Consider the following 26,417-nt stretch of genomic DNA (forward strand, 5'->3'; position numbering starts at 1 on the left):
CCAGCTCTGGGAATATTCTGTATGGTATTTTGGATTGGTTCTTTCATTCATATTATCAGAATGGAGTAGAGAAAGCCTTGGAGCAACTTAATCTCTGTGGCAAATTCACCAAAGCAGATGCAGATAGATAATTTTTGATTTTTTTTTCTGTGGCATTACGAGTGAGAGAGGATGCTGAAGGTAGCTTTTCTAAACATCAAAGGTGAGGATAAAGTTTGCTGTTCTCTTGGATACTTGAGTTAGATGCAGAGCTTTTTCTTAAAGATTAGGCAAGTGTAATTAAATATGAGTGTATATTAGACAGTTAAATCTGTACCTTCTGACTGCCTTTATGCTTAGCATTCAGTTGGCACTGAAAGTTAGTTTCACTTTAGTTTCATACATCTAAAGCTTACCTAAGCTTATTCTCTCTGAAGAAAGGCATGTATACACTGGAGTCCAGAATGCCCCACCCTGGTTTTGGTGCTCTATTTGCTCCTTGCTGACTGACAGGGACAGGATGGGCCATATATATTTTCCCCCTGTAGATTGAGAGGATCAGGTGTGTTTGCTTTTGAATCTGAAAAGTAGTGTCATCCAATCTTGATTTTCATTTTGATGCTCAAAGGTAACATAAAGCTGGATGCCAGGGAAGAACACCTTCTTAGTAAGGAAGGAAAAAAAAAAAAAAAAAAAGCCAACCCTGCACTTCTCAGTGATTGGGATTCACTGTTGTTGCTGGGTGGAACTGAGTAATGCTGTTGTTGCTCCTGCCTCTGCACAGTGATGTTTCTGTTCCAGTTTTTGCTGACTCATATGCAAGAAAACACGATGAACAGACACAAGGCACTGTAACTCTTATTCTTTCCCCCACCAACCTCGGTGAGTATTTTTTTTTTTCCTGTCTATGGCTAGCATAGTACTAATATAGCTCTACTATTAGAGTTAATAGGAGGGGAAAAGGCAATCTTGTAAACAAACTGCTAGCAGGCAGATTGATCTAAGAGAGGGCATTTAAATGCAACCTGCTGTTTGTGGTACATCTACCTCTCTTTAGAGCTGATCAATCCTGATAACTTGCCCGTCTCTACAAACTACACTTGCTAGAGTTGTGTTCTTAAATGGGAGAAGTGCTTACAATACCCATTTACAACTGTATTCTGTTTAATTAGTCAGCACAGCCAGTGCTGCAGGGATAGATCACTTTGCTTTAAAGATTTGAGAATGTTAATAGTACAGTATATCATTTTAATTATTATTGGATTAATGTTGTGTCTTGAAGAACATCCAATGCAAATCACAAGAAATGGCCTGAAGTGACCCAAGGGTTGTGCTTTATTAGAAAACTAATAGGTCCATTGGTTAAATACAAGGAGAGGTTCTTTTTTCAAATGTCACTCTGCATTGGGCTGCTGTGTGCACGCATGTGTGTATGTGAAAATGAAATCCTCTCACTTTCACTTTGTCCACAGAAATTTTCTGTAGCTCATGCAATAAATGGCTGAGAAAGCAGACATAATACCAACAGATGAAGAGAAAATCCAAAATAACAGTAAGGAAGACCCATTTCCCACTAGTGATGTTGTAACAGCATCCCCTGGTTGCCCTGCCAGTCTGGTTTTGGCCAGCTTCAATGAAGACAAGGGAAGTTCAGTGGTGCCAGAAAGACTGTCTGTCCTCTCTAGCAAGGCTGTGGCCCAAGCAAAAGCCCTTGCTGGTCCAGAGATCATCAGTGGCAGCCAGGCACAGAGCAGGGCCTCTGGGTTGGCAAAGTACCAGCTGACAGCTGTAAACGCACCAGCAGGGGGCTCGTTGTACCCCTTGGCAGTCTGTAAACTCAAGCCTGTGGACATCACTTCACTACGCTCCAAAAGCCTCTGCTGCGACTGCAACCAGGATTTGGAGGTACCACATCCCCCTGAGGTGTCCAAGGTGGCTGGCGAGCCTCCCGAGGCAGTGAAGAACCTTAGATGCTGCCACGTGCAGGGTGCCAGCACACAGTATGCAGGGAGCGGCACTAAGAGCATTGTGGCCCCTTGCAGTCTGGGCCTGGCCATTTGGATGAAGACCACAAAAGTAATGGAGACTTTAGAAAATAAGAAAAAGGAAGAAAAGGAGAAGTACCGGCTCCAGCTAGCTATGTATCGAAGACTTCTACTGTTGCGTTCGATCAGGAGCTTGCACAAGCAGCTGGAGCAGCAGCAGTCCAGGTTGCAGGAATGTTATGGCATGGTAATAAATACCAAGAAAGAAGTGTTGAAACACATTAACTCAGCCTTGCCCTCACCTTCTCCATAATCATGTTGCTGTATGTAGAAATGAGCTTTGTAACGTCACTGGAGCCATCAGTAAGCTTGCATGCCATGAGTTGGAGTCCTCCTAGCCAAGAGTATGTACCCACATGTGTGGAGAACAGAAGCAGCAACAGCAGGACAAGAGGAAGGGGAAAGTAAAGCATTGGCCCCTGAATTTTTCTGCAGGAAGCTGGAATAAGATTATATCTGTGCAAGGTGATGGCTGATGCACACTTGAGGTCTTAAGCTGAAGCAGGATATAAAAAGTAAACAAATGTATTAAAAAAGGAAAAAAAATATATAAATAAATGGGAACCGAGTCTGACACATGATCAGTAAAGGTGATCTGATGCTAAAGCTGCAGCCCTTTAAATATGGTAAATCACTTCAGCATTAAAGGAACTTCAGCAGAATATATATATATATATATATATATTTTTTTTTTTTTTCTGTCTTCTCAAGGATACCCAAGCCTAGAAAGCCAGGATATTTGACGAACTTAAGCTCAGGATTGATATCTACCCAGCTGCCTGTTTTTCACAAAACTGCTAAGGCCATTTTATGTTTCTGACCTCTACCCTCCTATAAGGAAGGTAGAACAGTACAGAGAACAGGTAGAACACGTACAGAGAAGCAGCACAATTGCCTAAGCCTTATTTCCTTAGGAAAGCAAGCTAGAAACAAAGGCTTTATAATCTGATGTTACATTAGAAGCCCAGACTATCAGTGCCAGGGGAATGTTCAAGGTCTGCACAATTAGTAATCTGCTGCTAACTCCCAATGGCACTAGTGTCTGCAAATCAAGCATATTTTGTGCCTTACTGCTGTCATTTAATGGAAGTTGGTGACAATTAGCACTTTTTATCCAGGTGTATTAGACACTTGGAAAACCCTAGAGCAGTTTCTCCAATTGCAAGGTTAGGATGCCTGCAGGAAATTTGATGTCAGTAAGTAACAAACACACACAGGGAAAATTAAAGAAGAAAGATACAAGTTTGTTGTTGTTGTTTGTTTGTTTGTATGCATTAAAAAGGCAATTTGTGTCCCTATCATTGAACAGCAAATTGAAGATTTGAATGTGCTGGTTGAGAATCTGAAGCAAAAATGCAAAAATGTTTTGAGAACAAAAGACATTGGAAAAACTTCATTTTCTGTATGCAATTCTGATGATGCCACCTTTTCTTTTACCCTGTTTGTTAGAAATGTTTCGGTAGGTGAGCAACCTTTTTTTTTTTTTTTTTTTTTTTGTAAATCATCTATTCCTTACATGAAAAGGCAAGTCTATTATTAAATGTCATATTTTTCTGTGAATAATATGCTATATATGGGAAACTTTTTCTCCGTGTCTTTTTTGTGTGCTAATAGAGGGAGGGTGTGTGTGTGTTTGTGTATGCATGCATACCTATATACAAGTGGTCATGAAAGGTTGGCACTTCATTTCCTGTAGCAGAATAATCTCTCAAAATAATCTCTGCTGTCTATGAGGAACTGGTTGATTAGATTCACATGCGCACATCTGTGAGCAAGGTATTGAAGTAATTCAACAATTGAAGTGCAGCACAACATTGTCATTGTTCCATCTTTATATTTCCTTGCACCCAAAATTATGGAAGCCCTCTGGGTATGCACAATGTTAGATGGGCTTATTTATCTCCTTGGGCCCTTGCATAGTCTCTTACACAGCACAAGCCTGGAATTTTGTATGCAGAATTACTGTAGAAACATCGTTGGCATCAAGGAGATAGCATCCTCATTTGGGGGATTTAGGTTGCCAGGGACCTTTAGTGGGCTGCAATAATGAGTTCTGGGGATCTATGTGACTATTACTCCTGTGTTCTGAACCCACCCAGCTCTCTGCTCAATCTTGGGAAGGTTATTCTCTGTCTGTAATGCAGGTTTGCCAAAGAACACTTAAATACTAAATTCAGCTCAGAAGTAATTTGTTCTGTCTTAATATGCGCTCCAGGAAGGAAAGATGATCATGGCCAAGAGGGATGTGCAAAGATTTTGTTTGGTTGTTTGTTTTAAATGCCTGAACTATAAATAAATAAATAAATAAATAAATAAATAAATAAATTTCATTGGTTAAGAGTGAAAGTAAGTGTTATGTTAAACCAAACACAAGGAGACCACTATTAGGTTGTGTCTCTTGGGGAAAGAAGTGTTGAAGAAGGGGCACATCTCTCAAAACTAAATAAATGCAAAACTACTAAATTCTGAAATCAAATGTCAGATTGTTTCCATTAGGAAGAAGACTAAAAGATGTATTTTGGCATAAACTGTGTTTGAAGAAGAGTTAATAATTTTTTTTTTCTTCTGAATTAAATTCAACTTGGCTAATACTATCATGTCATTGAACTTTATGTATGCAAACAAAAGTAAGATAAAGTAGCTATTTTACCTCAGCAGCTGCTGTAGTATTGCTCCGTCCATTACTAATGCTGCTACCTATACCTATAATACCAATTGTTTTAAAGATGACTTGAAAAATGTTGAAAAATATTGCTCACACAAAACACCATGCAGCAATAGTTGAGTTGTCAATCTGTACAACTGTAAGTGCTTTGTGACGATCTTTGTTTATGCAACACCTCTCATAAGATTTCTTGAGCCTTATTAGAATCAGTAGACGCTTCCACACTGTGAATATTAAATGCCAAGAGATCTGTGCATGAGCAATGCTGTTTGATAGCTGGCAAGAAAATGAAGCCACAATCTGTTCTGTGTATGCATGATCTTTCAAGTAGTGTTTTATGGATACATGCAAAATAAATGTTAACCAATGAAATAAGAACACTTGTCCTTGCAACAATTTGCTGTTTAGCTGGTGTTGCCAGTTTGGCTACTGGTGTTGGGCAAACCAAATGAAAGTTATGTGATTTTAAAATAAGCATATTTTACAAGCTTAGAAAATGTGGCTTAACAGCTATGCTTTTCTATATGTTTTCTATAGCTTATATTTCTATGTTATGTCTGTATTTTTTCTGTATGTTAGCAGCTGAAATCAAGTGGGAAAGTGCCATCATGAGTAACCCATGGAGATGTTCTCAGACAGACCAGAAAAAGTTACAATCTCAGGTTTAATAAAAATATGTCTTTTTGTTGTGGTTTAACTCATCCGGCAGCTAAACACCACACAGCCATTCGCTCACCCTACCCCCTCCCTCTCTGGGATGGGGTAGAGAAATGGGAAAGTGAAGCCTGTGAGTTGAGATAAAGACAGTTTATTAAGACAGGATAATAACAATAACTATAACAATAACAATAATAATAATGTGTATGAAACAAATGATGCACAATGCAATTGCACTGATTGATGCCCAGCCTATTACCAAGTAGCCTGGCCCTCCAACTCCGACTAGCCACCCCTATATGACGTCAGCATGACGTCAGATGGTATGGAATACCTCTTTGGACAGTTTGGGTCAGCTGTCCTGGGTCTGTCTCCTCCCAGCTCTTGCTGCACCCCCAGCCTGCCTGCTGGCAGGACAGAGCGAGAAGCTGAAAAGTCCTTGGTTTGGTGTAAGCACTGCTCTGCAACAATTAAAACATCAGCATGTTATCAGCACTCTTCTCATCCTAATCCAAAACATAGCACCCTACCACTACTAGGAGGAAAATTAACTCTGTCCTAACTGAAACCAGGACACCTTTCAACTATTTAAATGTCCTTTTATGGTTAAGAGGTTTGGTAGTTTGGATAAGGTTCAACTAAAATTTCTTAAACTCTATTTTTATCTGAACCCAAACCACATGAATTGAGTTCTGATCAGAGGTATAAGCTCGAGCTACTGGAATTTCTTACATGTACATAAGAACTGGCAGGTCTCAAGTAATAGTGACTAATTAATTTCAGTAGGGTATTTCTCCCCATTATCTTACTGCGTGTCAGAGCATGTTGAGCTAAAAATCTCTAGGAAAATCTGCATGACCCAACAGGTTGTTACCTACTTCTACAGCAGAGGTTGAATTTAAATGACACTGCCTGAGCCTTAAGGTCCCACTGATTAACTAATTGCTTAGCAAGCCTGATATGGCAGAAAGTAAGTGTATTTATAGTGGAAGAATGAGATGTTTAAAAGGTGCTGGCACCCTCAGAGTCATTGCTATCACTAAAGAAGATGTAGCTTGTGGCCAACAAAAAACAGATCTTTAAGACAAGAATGGAATTATAAACAATTAGTGGCAGAATGCATTACTGACAGTTCTTTAATGTAGAGACTTTTGCTTTGCACCTCTGTCATTTTGGGTGCTGACCTGGAGACTGGTCTAAGCTGTGACTTTTTCCATTTCTGTTTTTGATGGCTATGAATCTGTCAAGATAAAAAGCCAATTTTATTCACTTGTTACCCCTTGTGATAGAGCATCATGTTGTGTGAAGGATTAGCTCACTTCCTTCTTCCTGAGATTTTGTATCAATCACATTATTTAATTAGAACAGTGATGATCTTACCTATTTATAGTAAATTTAGGATATTGTGGTGAACTTGCGAGCTCTGCATTACTAAATCCAGATCATCTAGTTTTGTTCTTGGAGTGAGAAAATTATTGACTCTGGGCATGGCATTAAGTATAAAAAGATTTAAAGATGATGATGTTTAAATCTCCATGTGGCTGATGAGTACATTGGAGGGGAAACTATAGTCTAGATTATAAATGTTGTGGAGTTCATATTGTGCTTATGACTGTTGAAAGCAGTGCAGTAACATAATAGCATATTTGGAATATGCGAATGGGACCCTTCTCTGAGTGTATGGGTTGGGGAGTAAATTTTCTTCAACCTCAAAGCTCAGAGATTCAGATAAATATGATAGCCAAATGTCTGGAAGGTGGATGGAGAATGGAAGTGAATGGAACTACAAGGAAAAATATTTCAGTTTGATTCTTGTGCAGCATGGGGAATGGTATACTGGAAGGTTTCTTGCTCTGAGCATATGCTTTTTCTTTTTTATACCTCAAACAACTATTTTTGAGCCAAATGTGTACTATGGTGAGTTGTGTATCTGCAGTGCACAGGAATCAATGCCTATCTCAGAAGATGAGTGACAGTAATTACTGTTGCTGAAATTCACATGTATGCCACTTACCCCAGTCAACCTGGCTTTTGCCTAATCTGACACATGTTGAAGTAAAGTGTCCTGCTGGCTTTCAGTAACAGTTGAATACAGCCCAGGTCTTTGAGGTGGTGCACCTTGTTCAACTCACTTCTCAGGTTTGATACATTTCTTTATTTTGTCTTAAAACATTATACATTTTTTGGGGGGTGGTACTAATCTTTGTCTTCCTGGCAAAAGATTTGGAAGAAGAAAAGGGTCTTCCTATCACTTCCTTGCGCTGTTGAAGAAAGTTGCAGGTAGTTGTTTAGTCTTAATGAAAACTTGTAGCAGGAAAAATGGCCCTGTGAAAACACTTCTGCAGCGTTTACCAAAACTTTAGGAAAATAACAGCAGCTCCTACAGAAATAAAACTACATCTGAAAACATGTTTCCCTAATTGCACTGATCATCTTCTTACAAAATTTAAGTCAAGTTTCTAAAAGTGTTGCCTTCATTTCTGACAAATGAAGTCTCTAAGTCTGCAGCCCAAAGTGACTTCTGTGTGCAGGAGAGGCAATGAATTCTTGAGAATCTCAATAAAAGTTACAGTTTCCCTTTGATGGGTGGGGGTTGGAGAGGAAAGGGAATGTGTGACCATTCATCACAGCTCCAGGCTCATTAGTACCCAGGAACTTTCTACTCTAAATGACAAAGTTTCACTGTCGCCAAAGAGAAATTGCTGCTGACCTTAGACCTCTTTTTTGGAAAGTAAAATAATGGAGCACAGGAGCAGAGTTTGATATTTGACTGAATTCTACACAATTATCATGCATGTGTATATAATAAAATTAATTCTGTGTCTCTGCATTGTAGCCTCCGGCAAGCAGCATACAATCAGTTTTGTATGTATAATAGATCACAGAGTTGTTCATGAATAATACAAATGCATTGAGCAGATACTAGTGAGTGAGGATGTTTGTCTTTGCATGGAATCGAAGTGAACATGTAATATTGTGATAATATATATTTGATGAATTCAGGTCTGACTTGCCTTTGCCATAGCCTGCTAATTCCCCGACAAGGGTTGCCACAATAATTGAGTTTCCAATAACATTATGATTATTTCCACATGATAATTTAATTGTAGGTATTTTTTAATATTGTAATAATGTAGATTTGTGATTATTATGCATTTGCATGCAGATTTTCATGGTGACTTGGAGCACATCCCTACATTTATAACTTAATTTCCTATATTATTGCATATATATTTTGGGATGAACTCATTAATGCAAACGAAAGAAAGGTCTTTTTAGTTGTTTTGCCTTTATTATAAATGGCTGAAAGCTTTGCTCATTTTTTTAGACCAGTCTAAACAAGTGAATAAACAAAAAGACAACTGTAATTCACGGATGGATTAATTTAAAATAATAATATAATTACAAATCATGGCAGATTTGTCTGAGGTAATTGGGCTGCAGACTGGTACAAATTTTTCTTTTCTGGAGTGAAATTTGTTTAGATGAATCACCAAGTTTCACAGGGGCCATTTTCCATTTTTCTAGTTTCCCTATATGAGGTATTGGCAAAGTAACATTGGCGCAGAATTAATGGGTGTTTGCATGAGTGAGCATAAGGGATACCTGAATATCTGGACCTAACAAGGCATTGTTTTAGCAAGCAGTATGCCCAGAAAGAATAGAATTGGATGTAGGGAGTCATGACACTAGCTGTGCTTTTAACTGTTTTTTGTCTGCTCTGGGAAGAGGCTGTTTGCCTGCCTGCTAATAGCCTTCAAGCTGCATTAGATCATTGCTGAGACTCCATGGGGCAAAGGGAGATGGACCTTTCCCAAGAAACAAACTCCATTCTCATTAATTGGAGCAGACACTCGTATCATTTTGTTAGCATCCTACTTCAGATAAGAGAGAACTTTTCCAGTTATATTCATTTTTTTATTTTTTTAGCAAAATACGACTTTTTTGAAGATAATTTTTTCCAGAGACAGTGTAATGGGGCTTGTGTGTTGTTCCTTCAACTATATGTACTTGAGAAAAAACAAAATTGAACATCTCTGCTGCTTTTTGTTTGTAAAACCTCAGCTCCTCAAACTGAACCCTGGAGTCAAAACAGAGGCAGTTCTTGGTCTCCTCCATGTTATCAGTAGCTGGTAGGATGTTTTTCCATTGCCTGCACAGCAGGCATATGCAGTAAGAGCTTGGAAAGAAGGCTTGTTCCAAATTTTCAGGCATGGTGGTCAGAAACTATGGACTGAAAAATATGATTTACAGCTATCCTTTTGCATCACTCTTCAGTGCATGCAGATTCTGTTAGTTTCATTGTACTGAGGTGCCTACTTTTAGTTTGGATGCATTCTTCTAAATTAACAACGAGAAACAATGAGATTTAGATGAAACAAAGAGATTCCCTTTCTTCTTTCCTCACTCTGTGGACTTAAGTGTTGAACATTTAAAAAGAAATAAAAATAATAATAATAATAAATAATTACAAAAAAAAAAAAAAAATACCTAGGCAGCACAGAGAGCAGCTACACAGACGTTAGAACTTGACAAAGCTCAGTTCTTTTCCTACCTTTACCTGTTGGGTTTTAAACTTAAATCAACCATTTTATCAGGTAACAACAAAATGGGTACAATTTACATTGGGGGAATTAATGTGAAGTCCCACAGCCTCCATTAGTTTTGTTTCTCATTAGATTAAAAAAAAAAAAAAAAAAAAAAAAAAAAAAAAAAAAAAAAAGCAGCTGAATTTGGGCCAGAGACTGAAATATGCAATTCCTTGATGGCCAGGATCCTTTCCTAAGGAGGGCAGGGGGCATTCAATTCAACAGGATTCACTAGAGGATGTTTTTGCATCCAAGTGCCAGTCAGTAGGGTGAAGGGTAAAATGCCTCTCCCTGCTCCTACATTGTGACTTGAGTACAGTCGTGTCCTTTGCTTTGGTCTCAGTACTTGGAAAGGAAGTGCTTAGAGTCAGGTCAGCTGGAAGGCTTCTTTTCACACAAAATTCTTTGGTGCTGTTTTGTTACCTCAGTTGAGGAGAACAACAACAAACCATATTTGGTTTTCTCGCAACTGTTTTTTCCATGTGTAGTTGTATTTGACACAGTGGGTCTATATCACTTCTGTGTGAGGCAAAGGTCTTGTGTGCACAGACTGACATTTTCCAACCTATTTTATGGAAAGCATTCTTCAAAAATCATTTAAGTGAGGAAGTATTTATGTATTGCCCATTGTCTCTACTGCTTGAAAATACATGATTCATGTCCATTAGTTGTTCTTCTCATAATGGGGAAGGTTTATTGACCATAATCCTGGAGGTCTCCCATGTGTCAAATGACCACTGATTGTATTGGAAAAGAATGTTTCGGTGACAGCAGGCAGCCCCTGGGCTGAAAGAAGCGTCCCTTGTCCCTGAGCAATAACCTGTACAGATGATTGAGACTTGTTGATAGACCTCCATGGAAGTCTTGTCCAGTAGTCTGGGTTTAGCAGTGTCTGACTCAGTGAAGGACTCTTCTGTGCAGGATGTTTGAACTTGATTTGTTGCTCTTGTCAAGGAGGGCATAAAGATAAGCAAAAACTGAACATGCCTTGATGCCCTGGCAGATGCAGATTTACAACTTCTGTCTTGGAGAGGAGAAGGGAGCTAGAATTTACAAAATACAATAACTGAGTAATTTCTTTATCACTGAGATCTGTAAGAAATCAGTGATATGTCTCATGAGAGATCAGGGGTGTCACCTCACATCCTCAGGGTGCTAAATGGCATAAAAGACTCACTTTGAAACTACTGCACTGTGATAACCTCCAACTCCCAAGGGAAGCATTTTGTGTACATTTTGTTGTATATAATGACAAGCTGAAAGGGCAATGAAACTGTTAAGGGGATGCTGCATGTCTAAAAAGACATTATTTTTCTTTTAACTAATAAATGAAAGAGAGTCTTTCAGAAAAGCAGTTAAAATAATACAATTTAAATGTAACAAGTGATAAAATACTAGAGAGAATTCACCTGTCAGATGAAGAAATTTAAAACATGAGGTATTCTGTGTAACATACATTTCAAATTGGACCATTGTCCTGGTAAAGTAAGAGACCTCTTCAAAAAGCTTTTAAAACACTTGATATATATATACAAAATTTTAAAGCTGACACAACTAGCATAATGGAAATAATTATTTAAAAAAGTGGATTTGAAAAATAAAACATAAAATGTACTCATGTTATGTAGTCATTCTCTACAATATATGAGATGCTGTGAGATTTTACAAGATCAAAATTGTGAGACTCTGGGAATTTTTCTGAAATGGTGATTTTATAATAGATTTTGTAAACGTTCATTACTTATATGAAAAAAATAAAAGAAACAACAACAACAAAAAAAAAACACTAGAGATGTCTACAGCGATAGCAATAATATTTTGCAATTAAGCTATAAAAGAGTCGTGTTCTCTTCAACAAAATTATGTGTGGACATATTCAGAAATTTTGGGCCCATATTCCAGTAGAAATACTTCTAGCCACAAAATGTATTTCAATGTATGTGCGTGCTTTCTTTTGTCTCTAGTGTAAAAATAACTGCCTTCTGTAAACTTAACACAGAATTAAATTTGAGGCTGTGAAATCCCAGTCAACAAGGTGGCAAAGCAGTTCAGCAACTGTGTTTTAGATTAACTTTAAATGCAAAATTCAAATCATATAAATAACTTATTTGATGTTATTCTGAAATAAACAAGAAATCGTAAGAAAAGTGAATTGGATAGAATAGGATAGTTATATCTTCTATTACCTCAGTACTGGCCATCAATCACTGTCAGTTAATTATCATTAAGACTGCATAAAAAAGGCCCCTGTGGGAGCTGGATAGTCTGTGAGGTTCATTCTTTCATTAAAAACAAGACAAACAATGTAAGACTTCTTTGGTATTTTTTTTCATTTGAGCCTTTTTGTATACAAGGCGATGATGTGAGGAAGGTGAATTTTGAAATGCATAATTGTGCTGGGAGTTACCATTATGTATTGCAGATAGCACCCTATCTGCATAGGGTGCTGATAGAACAAAGGATTCAAAATGAAAGTAGTTGTTTGTCAGGAAGTTTAAAGATTTTTATTATTATTATTATTATTTTTTTAGCTAAACAACTACAACAACAAAAAACGTCCAGTAGCACTGTCCTTTCTAAGGTGCAAAACTTGAGTTGTGTGTTTTTTTTTTTTTTTTTTTTTTTAATTATTATTATTAAATAAATTCTAACTTCTAATTAACTGGGCTTTTTTTCAAGCCTCCAGGGTTTATACTTTTCTGTGCAGCATGCAGTTTGGAAACTTCAGCTTTAAAAAAGGGATAAAAACTAAAGTCTCATGACTCCAAAAGGTGATTATTCAATATAACATTAGCCATAGTGAAATTTGGTGTGAGTTGCAAAGCCAGAAACTTCACAGCTTATGAGCCAATTTAGGGATTTGTGCACTTAGCTGCTTAATGCTGGCAGGAGCAAGAATGCAGTACTGGACAGTAGCAGCTCCTATTATTACCAAGGTATTTCATTGCACTTCCCTGCACTCTTGAACAACCCTTCACACTCTTTGCAGTACCTGGGTCAATTGATAGTGCTCATCAGCATCACAAACCAGGGCTGGTACTTGATTTCTTCACAACTTATGCCTTTGATATGAAGCCTGTTTTGGGTCAGCTAATGCTTGCTTATCCTGCAGACTGGGAGGTTCTCATGGCCAAGATCTCTTTCTGCAGAAACTTACAGATTAGAATAAGCCATTATGATCTTTCATGTTTCTGAGTAATTATCACAGGAAAAATATGAGTTACACAAACATTTTATACTTTTTTTTTTTTTTAAGTGAGGCTTCTTTTTTTTTTTTTTTTCCCTCTCCTGTCATATGACAGCAGAAGTATATTATGCACAAGAGCAACTTAAACGCTGAAGCCTTCAGGACCAAAGACCTCTCTGTTCAGTAAAATAACAGACTGAAAATACTTGTACTGTGAAATAGTTATTTTTTTTTTTTTCACCAACTATCCAAATAACCCTAAAAGCCAAAATAAACACAAATAAAACTAAAATAAAACTTTAAAACAAAACGCCTTAAGCACTGGTGGACAATAGATTCTATGGGAAGGAGTGAATGACTTAAACTAGATTAGAGCTGCACCATTTAGGATTCTTCAGGCTGAAGTCAGCCCATCAGGACAATTCATCTGCTCCTTGTCAACCTCTTTCTCCTGGGGAGGCCTTTTTGCCTGCATGCGTCCAGTCTGCAGGTGGTACTTAGTGTATGATGGGCAGCTAGGTGGTCACAAGGTGGAGATGTGGTAAGATCAGGTAACTCAAACTGTATATGCTTCCCATTTTTCTTTGTTGGGTATTTGCTGATGTGACAGGAAAGATTGTACTTTGGATACAATCTCATCAATGGAACTAAATTCTACTCTTCTATGCTCTCTGTCACATATTGAGTTTCTTCTTTCTTATTTGGCTGTGCTATTTGAAAAAGAAGATTCTCCAGTGCCAATTTTATTTTGCAAGAGTTTGGTCAATGTTAACACGTCTATAAACTAGTTGAAGGGAGAATTAAATCAGAGCAGGAAGGGACAGTGCATCTCAAAAGAAAACTAAAATGGAAACCCTAACCTCTTCTAATTTACATATGGTGACATTTTGCAGAAATATTGTAACATTAGCAGTGGCATAATGAAATTCTGCCTATCAGCCGTGGAAGGAATAATGTTACTGTAAAGGTAACCTGTTCACAGTTTGTTATCGAGAAAATATTCATGCCAAGAAACATACATTTACCAATGAGTGTTAAGAACAGTATTTTTTTTTCTTATATTTTTTCCTCATGGGCTATCCATCTTCCCCTCCAGATTTACTGCATGATCACTCCCTTTACATGCTAATTATGTGCAGCTCTGGTGAATTTGTTAGTAGTGACACTTCGGGCACCCAGTGGGACTGCAACTCATTATGTGGCAATGTCCAGATATATCAGATATTATTAGCTGTCATTAATCTGCTGTGGAAACATTGAGTGCACAGCCAGGAGAGAGACCAGGAAATAGAGTAAAAATGAAGTCTGCAACTGCCCTGGCCCCCAAGAGGTCAGAGAGCAAATCAGCAGGGGAGAAGAATACACCTTAAAATGGCCAGTGCTTAGCAGCAGACTTTTAACCCATTGTAAGCCAATATTTCTCAGAATAGGAAAGACAAAAAGAAACGATCCTGTTTGTAATGTTTCTATGACTGTGCTTTACTGGAGCAAGCAGGAATATATTCTCTCAGACTAGTGCTTTTTTAAAGGGATGTTGTACAACTGCATCTCAGAGAGAAAAGAAGTATGTGAAGAGGAGGCATAGTAGGCAAAAGACAGTATCTGCCTCAATGTGGATAGTGCCAAAGCACAAGACTTTGAAATTATGCACCTGTAACTCAGAATAGGATTACGCTCACTCTCCATTTGAACGTCATGTTTTGTAGAATCAGACTTGGCAGCAGAGAGAATCCTGCAGGAATTGAGAGCTTGCTCTTGCTATTCATCTTGTTCTGGAATTCACCTGTCTGTGAGCATTGTGCCAACTAGCATCTGCTATGCAGCTTAAGAACAGAAATAACAATAAGGTTCACTTTTGGCATCAATTCTGAAGAACAGTCACTTGTAGGAGTTATGCATATTAATTTCATTGCTTGGGTAGCAGAAGCAAAAACAAAATAAAGTTTCTTCCCAAAAAGCTCCATAGAATTTTCAGTCTCCAAACTGGCTTGTAGAATATGGCCTAGAACTCCAGGAAGTCATAACTTCATTCTTTAAACCAGGTGAGCTTAAAGACAAGTGACGTCATCTCTGGTCTGAAATAAAAACAGAAAACACTGAAGTACTGTCTGGAAATCTGAGTTTGGTTTTATATTAATATATTAATGAGGTAGATGATTTTCAGAGCAGGAGAAAGGTAATGGGTTGGTTAGTCTGCATGCAACTTTAAAATTTGGGTGTTACTGACCTTAATATAGAAGTCAACAGTGAGATAGGGAGATTCAAAATAGGAAAAATTAAGATTTATCAACAAAAGTAAAAAAAGATCTTTCGCTTCCAGGATACCAAGGACCCATGCTCCTTTATCTAGAGGTTGCAGTGCTCTTGTTGGCAGGTTTAAGCATACTTAAAGGAATAAAAAACTCTTAAAATTCCTCAACATGCGATTGTTGTGAGAAGCTGAAGTAAACTTCTACACACAGCTGCTTGGAAATTTCCAGGCAGCTGTGTGTAGAAGTTTCAAAATTCCAAAAATTCCAAATCCTGAAGGAATTTGGGAAGTAATGATTTAACTCCAATTAAAGGGGTTGACTAATGTTTTGCAGTCTTTCTCAGGCTGTGACCTTTTGCATGATCTAATCTTGTCTTAATGAGGACAATAACAGATTTTTATTATTTTTTTTTTTTTAAAAAAAAGCTTGATATTTTATTTATGGATCTATCTTCCATTAGGCACACTCTGATAAACCTGTATAAAAACAACCATGGTGCCCTCTGCTATAGGTTGTCTTAAATTCTGCACAATCCTGTGAAAGAGAAAACAGTGTTAGTATTTGGTCAAATGGCTTCCCTTAATAGTTCCTAAACTAATAGTCATTCATGACCTCAGATTCTAGAAAAAGATTTAGAAGTCATTTTGGTGGCATTGTGGGCTTTGTGGAAATACAAGCGTTATGGAGTACAGTGTTAGTAATGGGGCAGGTGGCAAGTACCCAGGGAAATAAACAAGAAGCAGTTTTATCATTGGTCTTGGGACCTTTGCAATTTTGGTGTAACAGAAGGGTTTGTTTATTTTTATTTGAGAGCAATGCAATATCAAAAAAGAGTTACAGTCTAATGGTGTTAATGCGGTAAAAAAATAACTAAAGCCATTCCGAGTGCAGTATGAATATATTTAGTAGGTCAGTAATAGGTTCTTTTGTAGTCTTATTCTAGTGTTTATGAAATTTTACAAATGTGGCATGGCTTGCCCTTTTTCCAGGGGAGGGGAATAAAAATGCATTCTGTTTTCTTTTTCTTTTGAGTGCTTCGAAGAACCGAACAAGAGGTGAATGCTGTTTTAGTGGTGGGTTAATGAGTTACAGGTCAGGCTTATAGTGGAAAAATTGCAGTCAGCCTCCATGGTGCTTTTTGCCAAATTTGCTTTGATGAAGCTATTATAGCAGGCTTGGGTGTTTGCTTTTTCTTGTCTGCTGCAACATGTTTGTTATTTGCCCATCAACATTATGCTGTCTTTTCAGTGCCTGTATTACTCCTTATGATCATGCAGGCTCTTAGTTTCACATTTAACATGACACGCATGACTAGAGATCTCTCAACTGGCAGAACTAGTCAGGTGTAAAACTCAGATGCATGGATGTCCGTAGGGCTGGGGCCTGAGCAAATTCCACAGAATATGAAAGTGTGTTATGTTTGACAGAGATCTGCAGTATTTCTTACTCCACTGTTTGTAGCAAGTTGAATAGTCACCCAAATAAGCCTGTATGAGCAATGCTACCTAGGAGGGATATCTGCATAGCTGGCTGTGATCTTTTCTGTACAGAAAAACTGGTGTGTTAAATGCTGTCATGTTTGTTCCTTTAAAAGATAGCTCTTCAAAAATATACACTCAGAAGAATTTTCAAAGTAAATTCCTACACATGGGTTTAAATAGACTGTAAGCTGTAACATAACAGAAGAAAGCCATCACCTTCAATTTGGAGTGCAGAGAACCAGTAAACAGAAAGTGCCAGATTGCTCTTTTTCTTGAGACTCAGAAAATTAGGAACTATAACATAAAAGCTTTAGCAGCAATTATACCTTCTTGGGTATAATCGAATACTCTTAGGTATATCCTAACTCATGCTTTTTTTTTAGTGATCAACTTTGTAAAAACTTATCATGGTTATAGATCCACAGTGTATGAAGTGTGCAAAGTTAGCTATGATTCATATTATATTCAGCTTTCTGAAAACTAAGAAACAATGTCAGTTCTGAATTGACTAATATATTTGCTCAGGAGTTGCTTTGGTATGTGCACTTTTAGATCGGCTGCAGTATTTCTTCTGAGAAACGCCATGGGAGGGCCCTGTCCCCGGAATTTTAGGGGCATGACACCAGGATCCAACAATTCTTCAGTTCCTCTGCAAATGATGGCAGGTGGCAGGGCTCTATCACAGCTCTGTTCTCATTACCTCATGTAGTGCTTTAGAGCATGCAACACTGCCAACACAGTAAATGATAGGTGCCATAAATTCTATTACCCAATGTAAAGGGTTATCAATTAATATTGTGTGATTCACTGTTTTTGTGGTGATTGCAGGGAAAAATTGAAGGACAGATGAGTTGAATTTTTTCACTGAGGCTTCAGTGAGCAAACATTGCAGCTCTCCTCAAATTCCTGGTCATTTATTCATTATTGCCATCACTGATTCAAGTGACTTACATTTTTGCAGAATGAGTTAGCATGAGTGAAGAAGGAGGAATCTGACCTGAAATTTCTAAGAAGTGAGTTCTCATTATCATTTTATTTGAAAGGATTCTTGTATACCTGAGACAGGAACAATAATATGCAACCAGAACAATAACACCACTAAAACCCAAGGTGAATTGTCAAGAATGCTTATTGGAAAAACAAACAAATAAACTGAAGACTCATACTCTACTTTGAAAAGCTGGGGGTGGCTGTTAGTTTTATTGGAAATTACTCATTATTTTTATTTCATTATCACTAGAAGAATGGAAAAGTGTCTCTTTACTGTTATTTTAGTAAGAAGAAAGATCTTTTTTTCTGAATCCCAGAAAAAATGTAATTTAAATGAATAAAAGCAATAAAAGTGGCCAATGAACATTTGAGAATTCCAGCTCCATGGGCACAAATGGTTGCAGAAGTTGAGTTCCATGTGTTTGCGTATAAGTATGTTAAAAGTGCATGCTGTTGGAAGGGTAAGTAACAACTCCATAAGACTCTGCTAGCCAGTTGTAACTGTTCATTTCAGACATAAACGTATTACTTCACAACAAAATATAGATAAATATAAAATTAACTTTAGTTTCTTTTAATGATAAATTACACTATGCAGTACCAAAATGTAATCATTTTCTAGATTTATTGTGATCTGTTTCTAAATGTTACAGGTGTTTGCAGAGGTTTTGTTTGCTTAAAAGCATTGTGGCTATGCATTCAACTTTTGAACCTCATTTGCACAGAGTTGTAGAATCAATTGCCTCTGAATAATTATTACTATTATTATTATTATTATTATTATTTTCAGGTAAGGGGAAATGTAGAGGTTCAAGGGAAATTTTGATATTTACCTTAACAAGGGCAAGATTCAACCCTGGCAGCCCAGACCTGTATCTAGCATAACACTGCATTAGGTAAATGCCTTTTCTGGGTGCGTTAAAAATGCCACTGATCTTTCTCACTTTCTTCCTACTCTGAGCACTTGAACTGACCCTTGACAATGAATTCTGATAGTGTCCCTTTTGAACAGCTTTGTGATTGCTTCCATCCACAGGTTACTTTTATTCAAGTGGATTTGCCACAGAGCACTTGCCCATTAGCAATCTTTTCTGCTGCCTGCTTTAAAATCTGCTTATGGTTATGGTCAGATAAAAGCATGGGAGGTCAGTTTGATGGAGCAGAGACAAATACTTTAACATAAGGTTTTCTATTCTATGCAAGCAGCTAATAAAAGTGCCCGCAGGTGTTGAGAATTATCCTTCTCTTGGAGATTTCTTTACAATCTGAACCTAATCTTGGCAAAAGCTTTTGCAAGGATATCTGGCACATTAATTAAATGACTCTCCCTCCCCCACAGGTCTTGTGTTGTAACTGTGATTAACCACTTCTGTGCCCAGGAAACGAACTGCTGGTAAGACATTATCAGTTTTGCAGGTGTATGGATGTTAGAGATAACATGGGATTCCTCCTTTATCTAGATGGATGCTCCTTACTGTTACAGCACTGCACAGCTTTTCCCCCAGCTGCAGCTGTAGTGATCCTGCAGGCATGTTATGAGATTTTAGTATGAGAACCTTTTTATTCAATATATATCTCTGAATGGCCTCTGCTGAGAAGTTTTAGATCCTCTGGGGGAAATGCTTAACTCCTATAGAGCTCCCCCTTTATTTAAATTGTTTTTCCTTGCTTCAGTATCACAGCTGTGACACATCAAAGCTGGTAGCTGGTGTGGCAGGACATGCATTCCCAAATCAGTCTCAGTGACGAAAGGCACAAACATAGGTGATTTGTGGTGACAAGTTTCATATTGTATGGTGTCATTTTCATGAATGATTTGGCTAATTAAATTTAATGTGGAACAAGAGCTTGCTTACATTATGCTAGGCTTAAGATGCTCTTAACTTGCACCTTACTTAAGGAACAATTCCTACTGTTGAATAAGGGCTCCAGGATTTAGCCCTCTGTTAGCAGTCTTCCATAAACTCTTTGTTTTCCTAACATGTTAAAAACCAAGGCTTAATGGGTTCATGATGACATCAGTTATCAAGATTTGTGTGGTGTTGGCAGATGTTGAATTTTCAGTGGAAAACCATTAAACAGATTTGAGTCAATGCAAGTTTCACAACATGCACGTATTATACTGGTGGTTACGTGTGCTGACTTCAGGTTTATTTATTACAAGGGAAAACAGGCCTGTACTTATACAATAGCAATGAGAAATTAATCTTCTCAATAGGAAAATCAGTCTTGTCTTGTTAAAGGTACTCAAAGTTGCATGTTGAGCATGCTGAGATTGCAAAAACTGCAATTTTCAGATTTAATAGATCTAAAATTAAATTAAAAAATAATAATAAAAATAAGTTTGGGGTACTTTTATTTTTGGACATCCAGTGTAAAGACAAAATTTCAGAAAGTGCTTAATGTCCATTCTTTGACAACTGTCCTCTCCAAAATGTCTTGTGTATGTATATTTTCATATGTATTTTTCATATCAGCTCACAATATATCAGTTCTATATTAGTTCTAATATTCTTTTACTCTGCAAAACTTGCCCAGTGGTATTGTCTAGGACAGTGATGCAGGCCTACATGTTATGTGCTATGTGAATAAGAAATATATGCTATGCATTGAAACCAAGTACATGGGGAAGAATGGTACTCAAGTAACAGCAAGACCTGATATAAAAACAACAATAAGCAAATAATAAAAATAAAAGGAGAATGGGCTGGATGTGGCTCTGGGCAGCCTGCTCTAGTGGTTGGCAACCCTGCGCATATCAGGGGGGTTGAAACTAGATGATCTTTAAGGTCCTTTTCAGCCCAGGCCATTCTATGATTCTATTACAGTTCCATTCTGTGTATGCATATAGTAACTTGCAATCCATTAGTTGAAGCAATGTTTGGTTCCTACATTATTTAGGACTTGAGTTTGGAGAGGTACTCATGCAATGCACCAAAACAAAAATGTAGTGTCTCACTTTCCGTTCATCTCTAAACATGTTGAAAACTTTGTATTTTCTCTGAAACTAAACTTCACTCAGTTATTCTTAATTACTTAGGTTTTGTTAATGCATCAGAAGGCCTTTAATCTTGGGACAAGTTAGAAGACACTAGTAAATTTGCTCTTATAATGCACTCCTTCCCATCCCCCTGAATTATTCAGAAACTTTGATTGTCAGTGGTGCTGTTAAGGTATGAAGTTTTCTGAATATCAGAATTCTCCCTGATAGTGACTATGAGGTTTCAAGAGGTAAAACAATTCTTTTACAGTCATATGGTGCACTACACAGAGAATTGGTAGAACAAGAGGGGATGTTGCACTGCTGCCTGTTAAAAAGCAAATAATTAGAAGTGAGAGAAAAATAATAGCATTCTAGCTTTTTATGAAACATTACTTAATTTTATATAAATTTTAAAGATAATTTAAGACAATTTAAGGATTTTTTTTTCAGAATGTGCATATTTTTATAAACTGAAGTGCTTTGCAAAGTTGCATTTATTAAAAAAAATGAAATTAGATATTGAAATATTGCTTTGGTATTGTGCAATTCAATTTTTTTTTTTTTTAATATTCAACAGCTTTTCATTTTGTTTTGATTTAGCTTATATCTGCACAAAATAAGATCAACGTGTTTTGAACAGATAATGAAATTTTCATTCAGAGACAACTCCACTGTTTTAGGTTTTGCTCCGGTTTGGAACAGGACCAATTTTGTTTTATACAGGATTGTAGGATAGAAAAGACTTTGACTTCAGGGAAGCTCTATACTTCATCAGGCAAACACCCCAAAAATATCTTTTATTGGGTAAACCCAATAAAACTATTGTTTCTTCATCAACAGCAACTTTACCAGTGACAGGACCCGCGGGAACGGGGTTAAGCTGAGGCAGGGGAAATTTAGGCTTGACATCAGGAGGGGGTTCTTCACAGAGAGGGTGGTTGCACACTGGAACAGGCTCCCCAGGGAAGTGGTCACTGCACCGAGCCTGACTGAATTTAAGAAGAGATTGGACTGTGCACTTAGTCACATGGTCTGAACTTTTGGGTAGACCTGTGCGGTGTCAAGAGTTGGACTTGATGATCCTTAAGGGTCCCTTCCAACTCAGGATATTCTATGATTTACCAGTACATGAAACCAAGCACATGATAAGAAGGACAGGGCAGATGACTAGCTCTGAATTAGGACCTTAGTTTTCAGCACATGAAGAACAAATGATCATCCACAGATGCACACATGCAAAAGAAAAATTGTTCCTTCCCAAGCTTTCCAAGTTAAAAACAAATGATGAAATGTTGGATAATTATGATTTCACTAGTTACGTGATCTTGTAATTATTACAAATGGGTAAATAGAAAGACTCTGATTATTTATACTGCTGACCTGTCCCAGTTTTATGCCATTCATTATAGTCAGTAATGTTTACAGCAATTTTTTTCCTAACAATAACATTTATAATATTTTAATGTGTGTGTATGGAAGGGAATAGCACATGAAAGAATTTCAGTGCAAAATAAACCTAGTCCATTTTACATTTGGAACTCTGCTGTATTATTTTAGGCCCCTAGTCCTCAAAACACTTATGGTTAACTTTATTCACACAATTCCAACGGGACAACTCATATAGAAAGCCAAAGCTTTTCTTAAGCATTTTCTTTTGCCCTTTCCTCTTCCACTCTTCACTTCCCAGAGTGCAGGGTAGGATAGGCGTGTCTAAGCAGATTCCTGTATACACTGAACTCTCTCTTCATTCTCTGCTGCATGTCACTTTAATGATACAGGGTTTTGTGTATGGATGAATCTACAGATGTTTACACAAATATTAATTAATTTATTCTGTGGGCATCAAGTAATTATCTGTTTTGCTGCAAGGGCAATTTGCTGCCATACTAAGCAGAATGCATTCTTTTACCAGACAAAACAAGCATAGAAGCATATTCAGTCATGTGCTGAAATGTGTGTTCACTGTTAAAATGTGTTAAGCATGGCATCGTTATTCTAAAACCAGCCACAGAGATATAAAATGCACCATGGTATTTCAAACTGAGCACAGTTTGATTGTAGGACACCCGGGTAAAAGGACTCAGGGGATTTCCATATAGCCACATTTCTTCCCACATGCCTTTCCAAATCATAAATGGTTGTCTTCCTTAGAAATGGATTAGGACAAATTGCATTAGGACACGATTGTGAATCTGATTAAGGTGGAACCATGATCAGTTTTTTTTTTCTTTTGGGCAACCATGTTTTCTTATAACAACCAGAAGACAAAAAAGCCTTTGGCAAGATGTTTCAAAGACATTTCTCATATGCACATAAAAGCAGTTTTCATGCAAATTCAAAAATTGGTCCACACCTATAATTTCTTTATATAGCCAAGACAAAGCTTTGGGCAAAATTTACAGTAGTATATAATTCAGATACAGACTTGTGGTTTCAGTAAAAGCTCATAAAAAGGAAGTTCTATGCATAATTTCCTTAAGGAGAAAACTGAAGGCAAATTGCAAGAGACTCGCAAGATCAGGCATTGATTCCAAATCGGTTAAGTGAGAGGAACACTGAGAACAAAAACATCGTGAGTGGGAAAACTGATTTAATATGCTGAATAAATACCTTTTCAAATGAACATACTCTCAGAAAGGCCCAAGCCCCTCCTTTTTTGTTTTAGCCTCTGACCCAAGCCAAGCACATTGGATAACGTTATTTTACATGGAAAGAAACTGGCACAGATATGTCTGTAAGTGGGCAGAATTGCAAATGTTTGGATTAAAATTGCTGTTACTTTATTCCTTACTTGTTCCTTTATTTTTTTCTCTCTCTTTCTCTCTTTTTTTTTTTTTTTTTTTTCTTAAATGGTGTTTAAAATGCTGCTTCAAACTAAAGGAAACTTAATTGCTGCCATGGTATCTCCTCATCCTAGTCAAAGCCATTGGGTGTTCTGTTGCAACTCTATAGAAAAACAAAACAAAACAAACAAACTGGAAGAAGCTGGGAAGCCTGTCTTCCTTCACCTCATTACATTGCCCATGAGTATTTGATCTCTTGAACTAACATGGGATTTGGCTGAGAAGCAGAACTTTACTGCATTAGGAACTGAAAGTCTGTATGAGGAAAGAAGGTCCCTGCCTCCAGAAGCTAGCATTTAATGTATTAAAATAAAGTGAATAGGTGGATGTAGTGAACAAATTCTGGAAGCCTGAGGAGTTCCATAACCTTTATGCTTAGTATAGTATCAGTGTTACTATTCTGTTAAAGTAACTGCAGTCTCCTTTATTGCTAGCCTTGCAGGTTTTACAGATTTTTCTCTTTACTGTTTAGGCCAAGATTCAGTGAGGCTTATTTTAAATTGTTTATGTTTGATGACCTGATATTAGCACTGTTTTGGCAAATATAAGAAATAATCTGAATGCTTCATATCTCTCAGGCAGGCAGAGTCCAGATCTCTAAATAAAATTACAGATCTGAAGCATGGTCCAAATTTCAGGATGTACCCATCTGAACTACATTTTTTTTCCTGAGGCTGAAAAACATCTAGTTATCTCTTTCTGTTGTTTTTGGCAACTCATTCTGGTTTCATTCAGAAGCTGAGGGCCTGACATAAATGTGGCTGGAAGCTAGACCCAGCAAGTGAATTCTCACCAGATTTCAAGGCTGACAATTGCTGGGTTACCCTCCAGATTTTGCATGTTTATATAAACTGAAGGTCTGAATGCATTATGAATCACTAAGATTAGCTTATAACCCATTTTCCACAAGTAACAATGACCAAACAAATGTATTTAAAATTGAAAGCTTTTTTTGTTTGTTTGTTTTTGTTTTGTTTTGTTCTTTTTTGTCCCCTGGCATTTTCAAATGGATTTGCTCACAACTGAGGCTGTGAACGTGTCTAGAGGAAGATCACATTGAAAGGGACAGAAAATCAACAATGGTGGGACATGTTTCTGGGTTTCTTGGCCAAGCTGTGACTCAGTTCTGAAATATAAACATGGATCTCCCTTTGACACTTCAAAGTATGGGTTCAGCTACATTTCACAACAGTAATTTTCAGCAGACATGGAGAAGGTGCAAAAAAAACCTCCCCGCAAATAGTCCAGACCTTCTCTTTTACAATATCCTTTACAAGAGGATATCCTGGCATATTCCATTACAGTCATGGACTGTTGTAGAATTCAGGTCTTACTAAAATTGTTAGAAAACAGAAAATCAAAAATAATTAAAGTCAGTGGGAAAATAATTGTGTTAATCAGAAATAAGTCCAAAGAGGAGAAAGGAGAGATTAGCCAATATTTTCATATCAAGTTTCCTTGTCTGTTGGAGTTCGTCTCAGGATTATTCATCCAATTTATACACATGTACACATACACATATTGCATATGTATATAAAGAAGAACTTTAGATCAGAAATCCAAAATATAAAATTAAATAATTGGAGGGTGTAAGAGGCACTGTCTTCAGTAAAGTCTTGTGCTGGATAATCTATCTGTAAGAGCAACTTATTTTTCCTCTCTTTTTCAATGAAAAGTAACCTCTTTAATGCAAATTTTATTATTTTTGTACACAGACATTTTGTTGAAAAGTAGAGTTGATTCAGAGGTCAGGCATTGAAAAATTTCCCTTAAAACAAATGACATGTACTTAAAAGTATATTCAGAGATTTTCAGAAATTTCCCATTTCAAAAGCTAACCAAGCTACTTGCTAAAGGGGGGAAAATGTTATATTATTTTTCTCCGCTTATTTTTCATGATCCTTTTTTATTTTAAACTGACAAAGAACAATTTCAATATATATATTTTTTTTTTCAAAATGGAATTTTTATCTAAAATATCAAAAAAAGTCAATTGCATATCATGCTAACAGTATTAACTTGATTTTTCTCAGTGATTCTGTGCTTGGAATGATTCAGTGCTTGGAACATTCCTTTGAGAATTAACCAATATGATTGTATGAAGTTTTTATCTAAATCATTCAGTTTCTTATTTTCCCTGAATGGGTAAGGTTTTTAGAAACTTCTTTCACTTCCGCTTGAAATAAGGATTATTTATTTCATAAAATTATTTTCATATCACAAATGTATCTTGGTTCGAGAAATAAAAATTCACTGTCTTGACACTGTACTCACATTATCATATTTGTGAGAAGTAAGAATAAAGATAAATTCAGTTTCTTGAAAGTGTAATATCTGAGTATTTTTACTGTTCATTCACTGTTACCTTGTGGCTTGGCCATCAGAGCAAATCTGTTCTTTAATTTCTATGCAAAAAGTGGCAAATTAGTCACCAGAAGGCCTAGCAATTCAAAGTGTACAGAGAGTAATTGGAAAACCTGACTCCTGGTTGTAATTATTCGTATGATTTACCTGCAGTCATGCCATTTTTATGGCACTCAAAGATATGCTGTGTCTATTTATTCAGTTAATTATTCCAGTCAGTTTTTGTGACAAATGTGCTTAAATCCAATAGAGTTGGAAGCCAGATTATTAGCTATCTTAAAGCTTTATGTAGGTCAGTGGAGTTGCAGTGAGTTATGTCAGATGGAAAATCTGGCTGAGGTGGGGTTGGAAAAGAAACAGACCAGGATGATCCTCACAGCCT

At 37.0% G+C, this 26,417-nt stretch overlaps 1 protein-coding gene and 1 long non-coding RNA gene across 2 annotated transcripts in view; one reads left to right on the forward strand and one right to left on the reverse strand.

Annotated features, from left to right (window-relative positions):
* Positions 1-443: 443 nt before the first annotated feature.
* LOC137850564 (UPF0500 protein C1orf216-like) lies at positions 444-5,021 on the forward strand. The gene is made up of 2 exons (XM_068670768.1): positions 444-861; positions 1,452-5,021. Exon 2 carries the CDS (start codon positions 1,477-1,479, stop codon positions 2,275-2,277), a length of 801 nt encoding a protein of 266 aa, XP_068526869.1. The 5' UTR covers positions 444-861; positions 1,452-1,476; the 3' UTR covers positions 2,278-5,021.
* Positions 5,022-5,501: 480 nt separating this feature from the next.
* Positions 5,502-26,417, reverse strand: part of LOC137850565 (uncharacterized) — a 43,762-nt gene continuing 22,846 nt past the window's right edge. The window contains exon 3 of the long non-coding RNA XR_011092640.1: positions 5,502-15,197. This is a non-coding gene — a long non-coding RNA (uncharacterized lncRNA). The remainder of the gene's footprint in view (positions 15,198-26,417) is intronic.

Source organism: Anas acuta, chromosome 2 (genome assembly GCF_963932015.1).
Source record: "Anas acuta chromosome 2, bAnaAcu1.1, whole genome shotgun sequence".
NCBI lineage: Eukaryota > Metazoa > Chordata > Aves > Anseriformes > Anatidae > Anas > Anas acuta.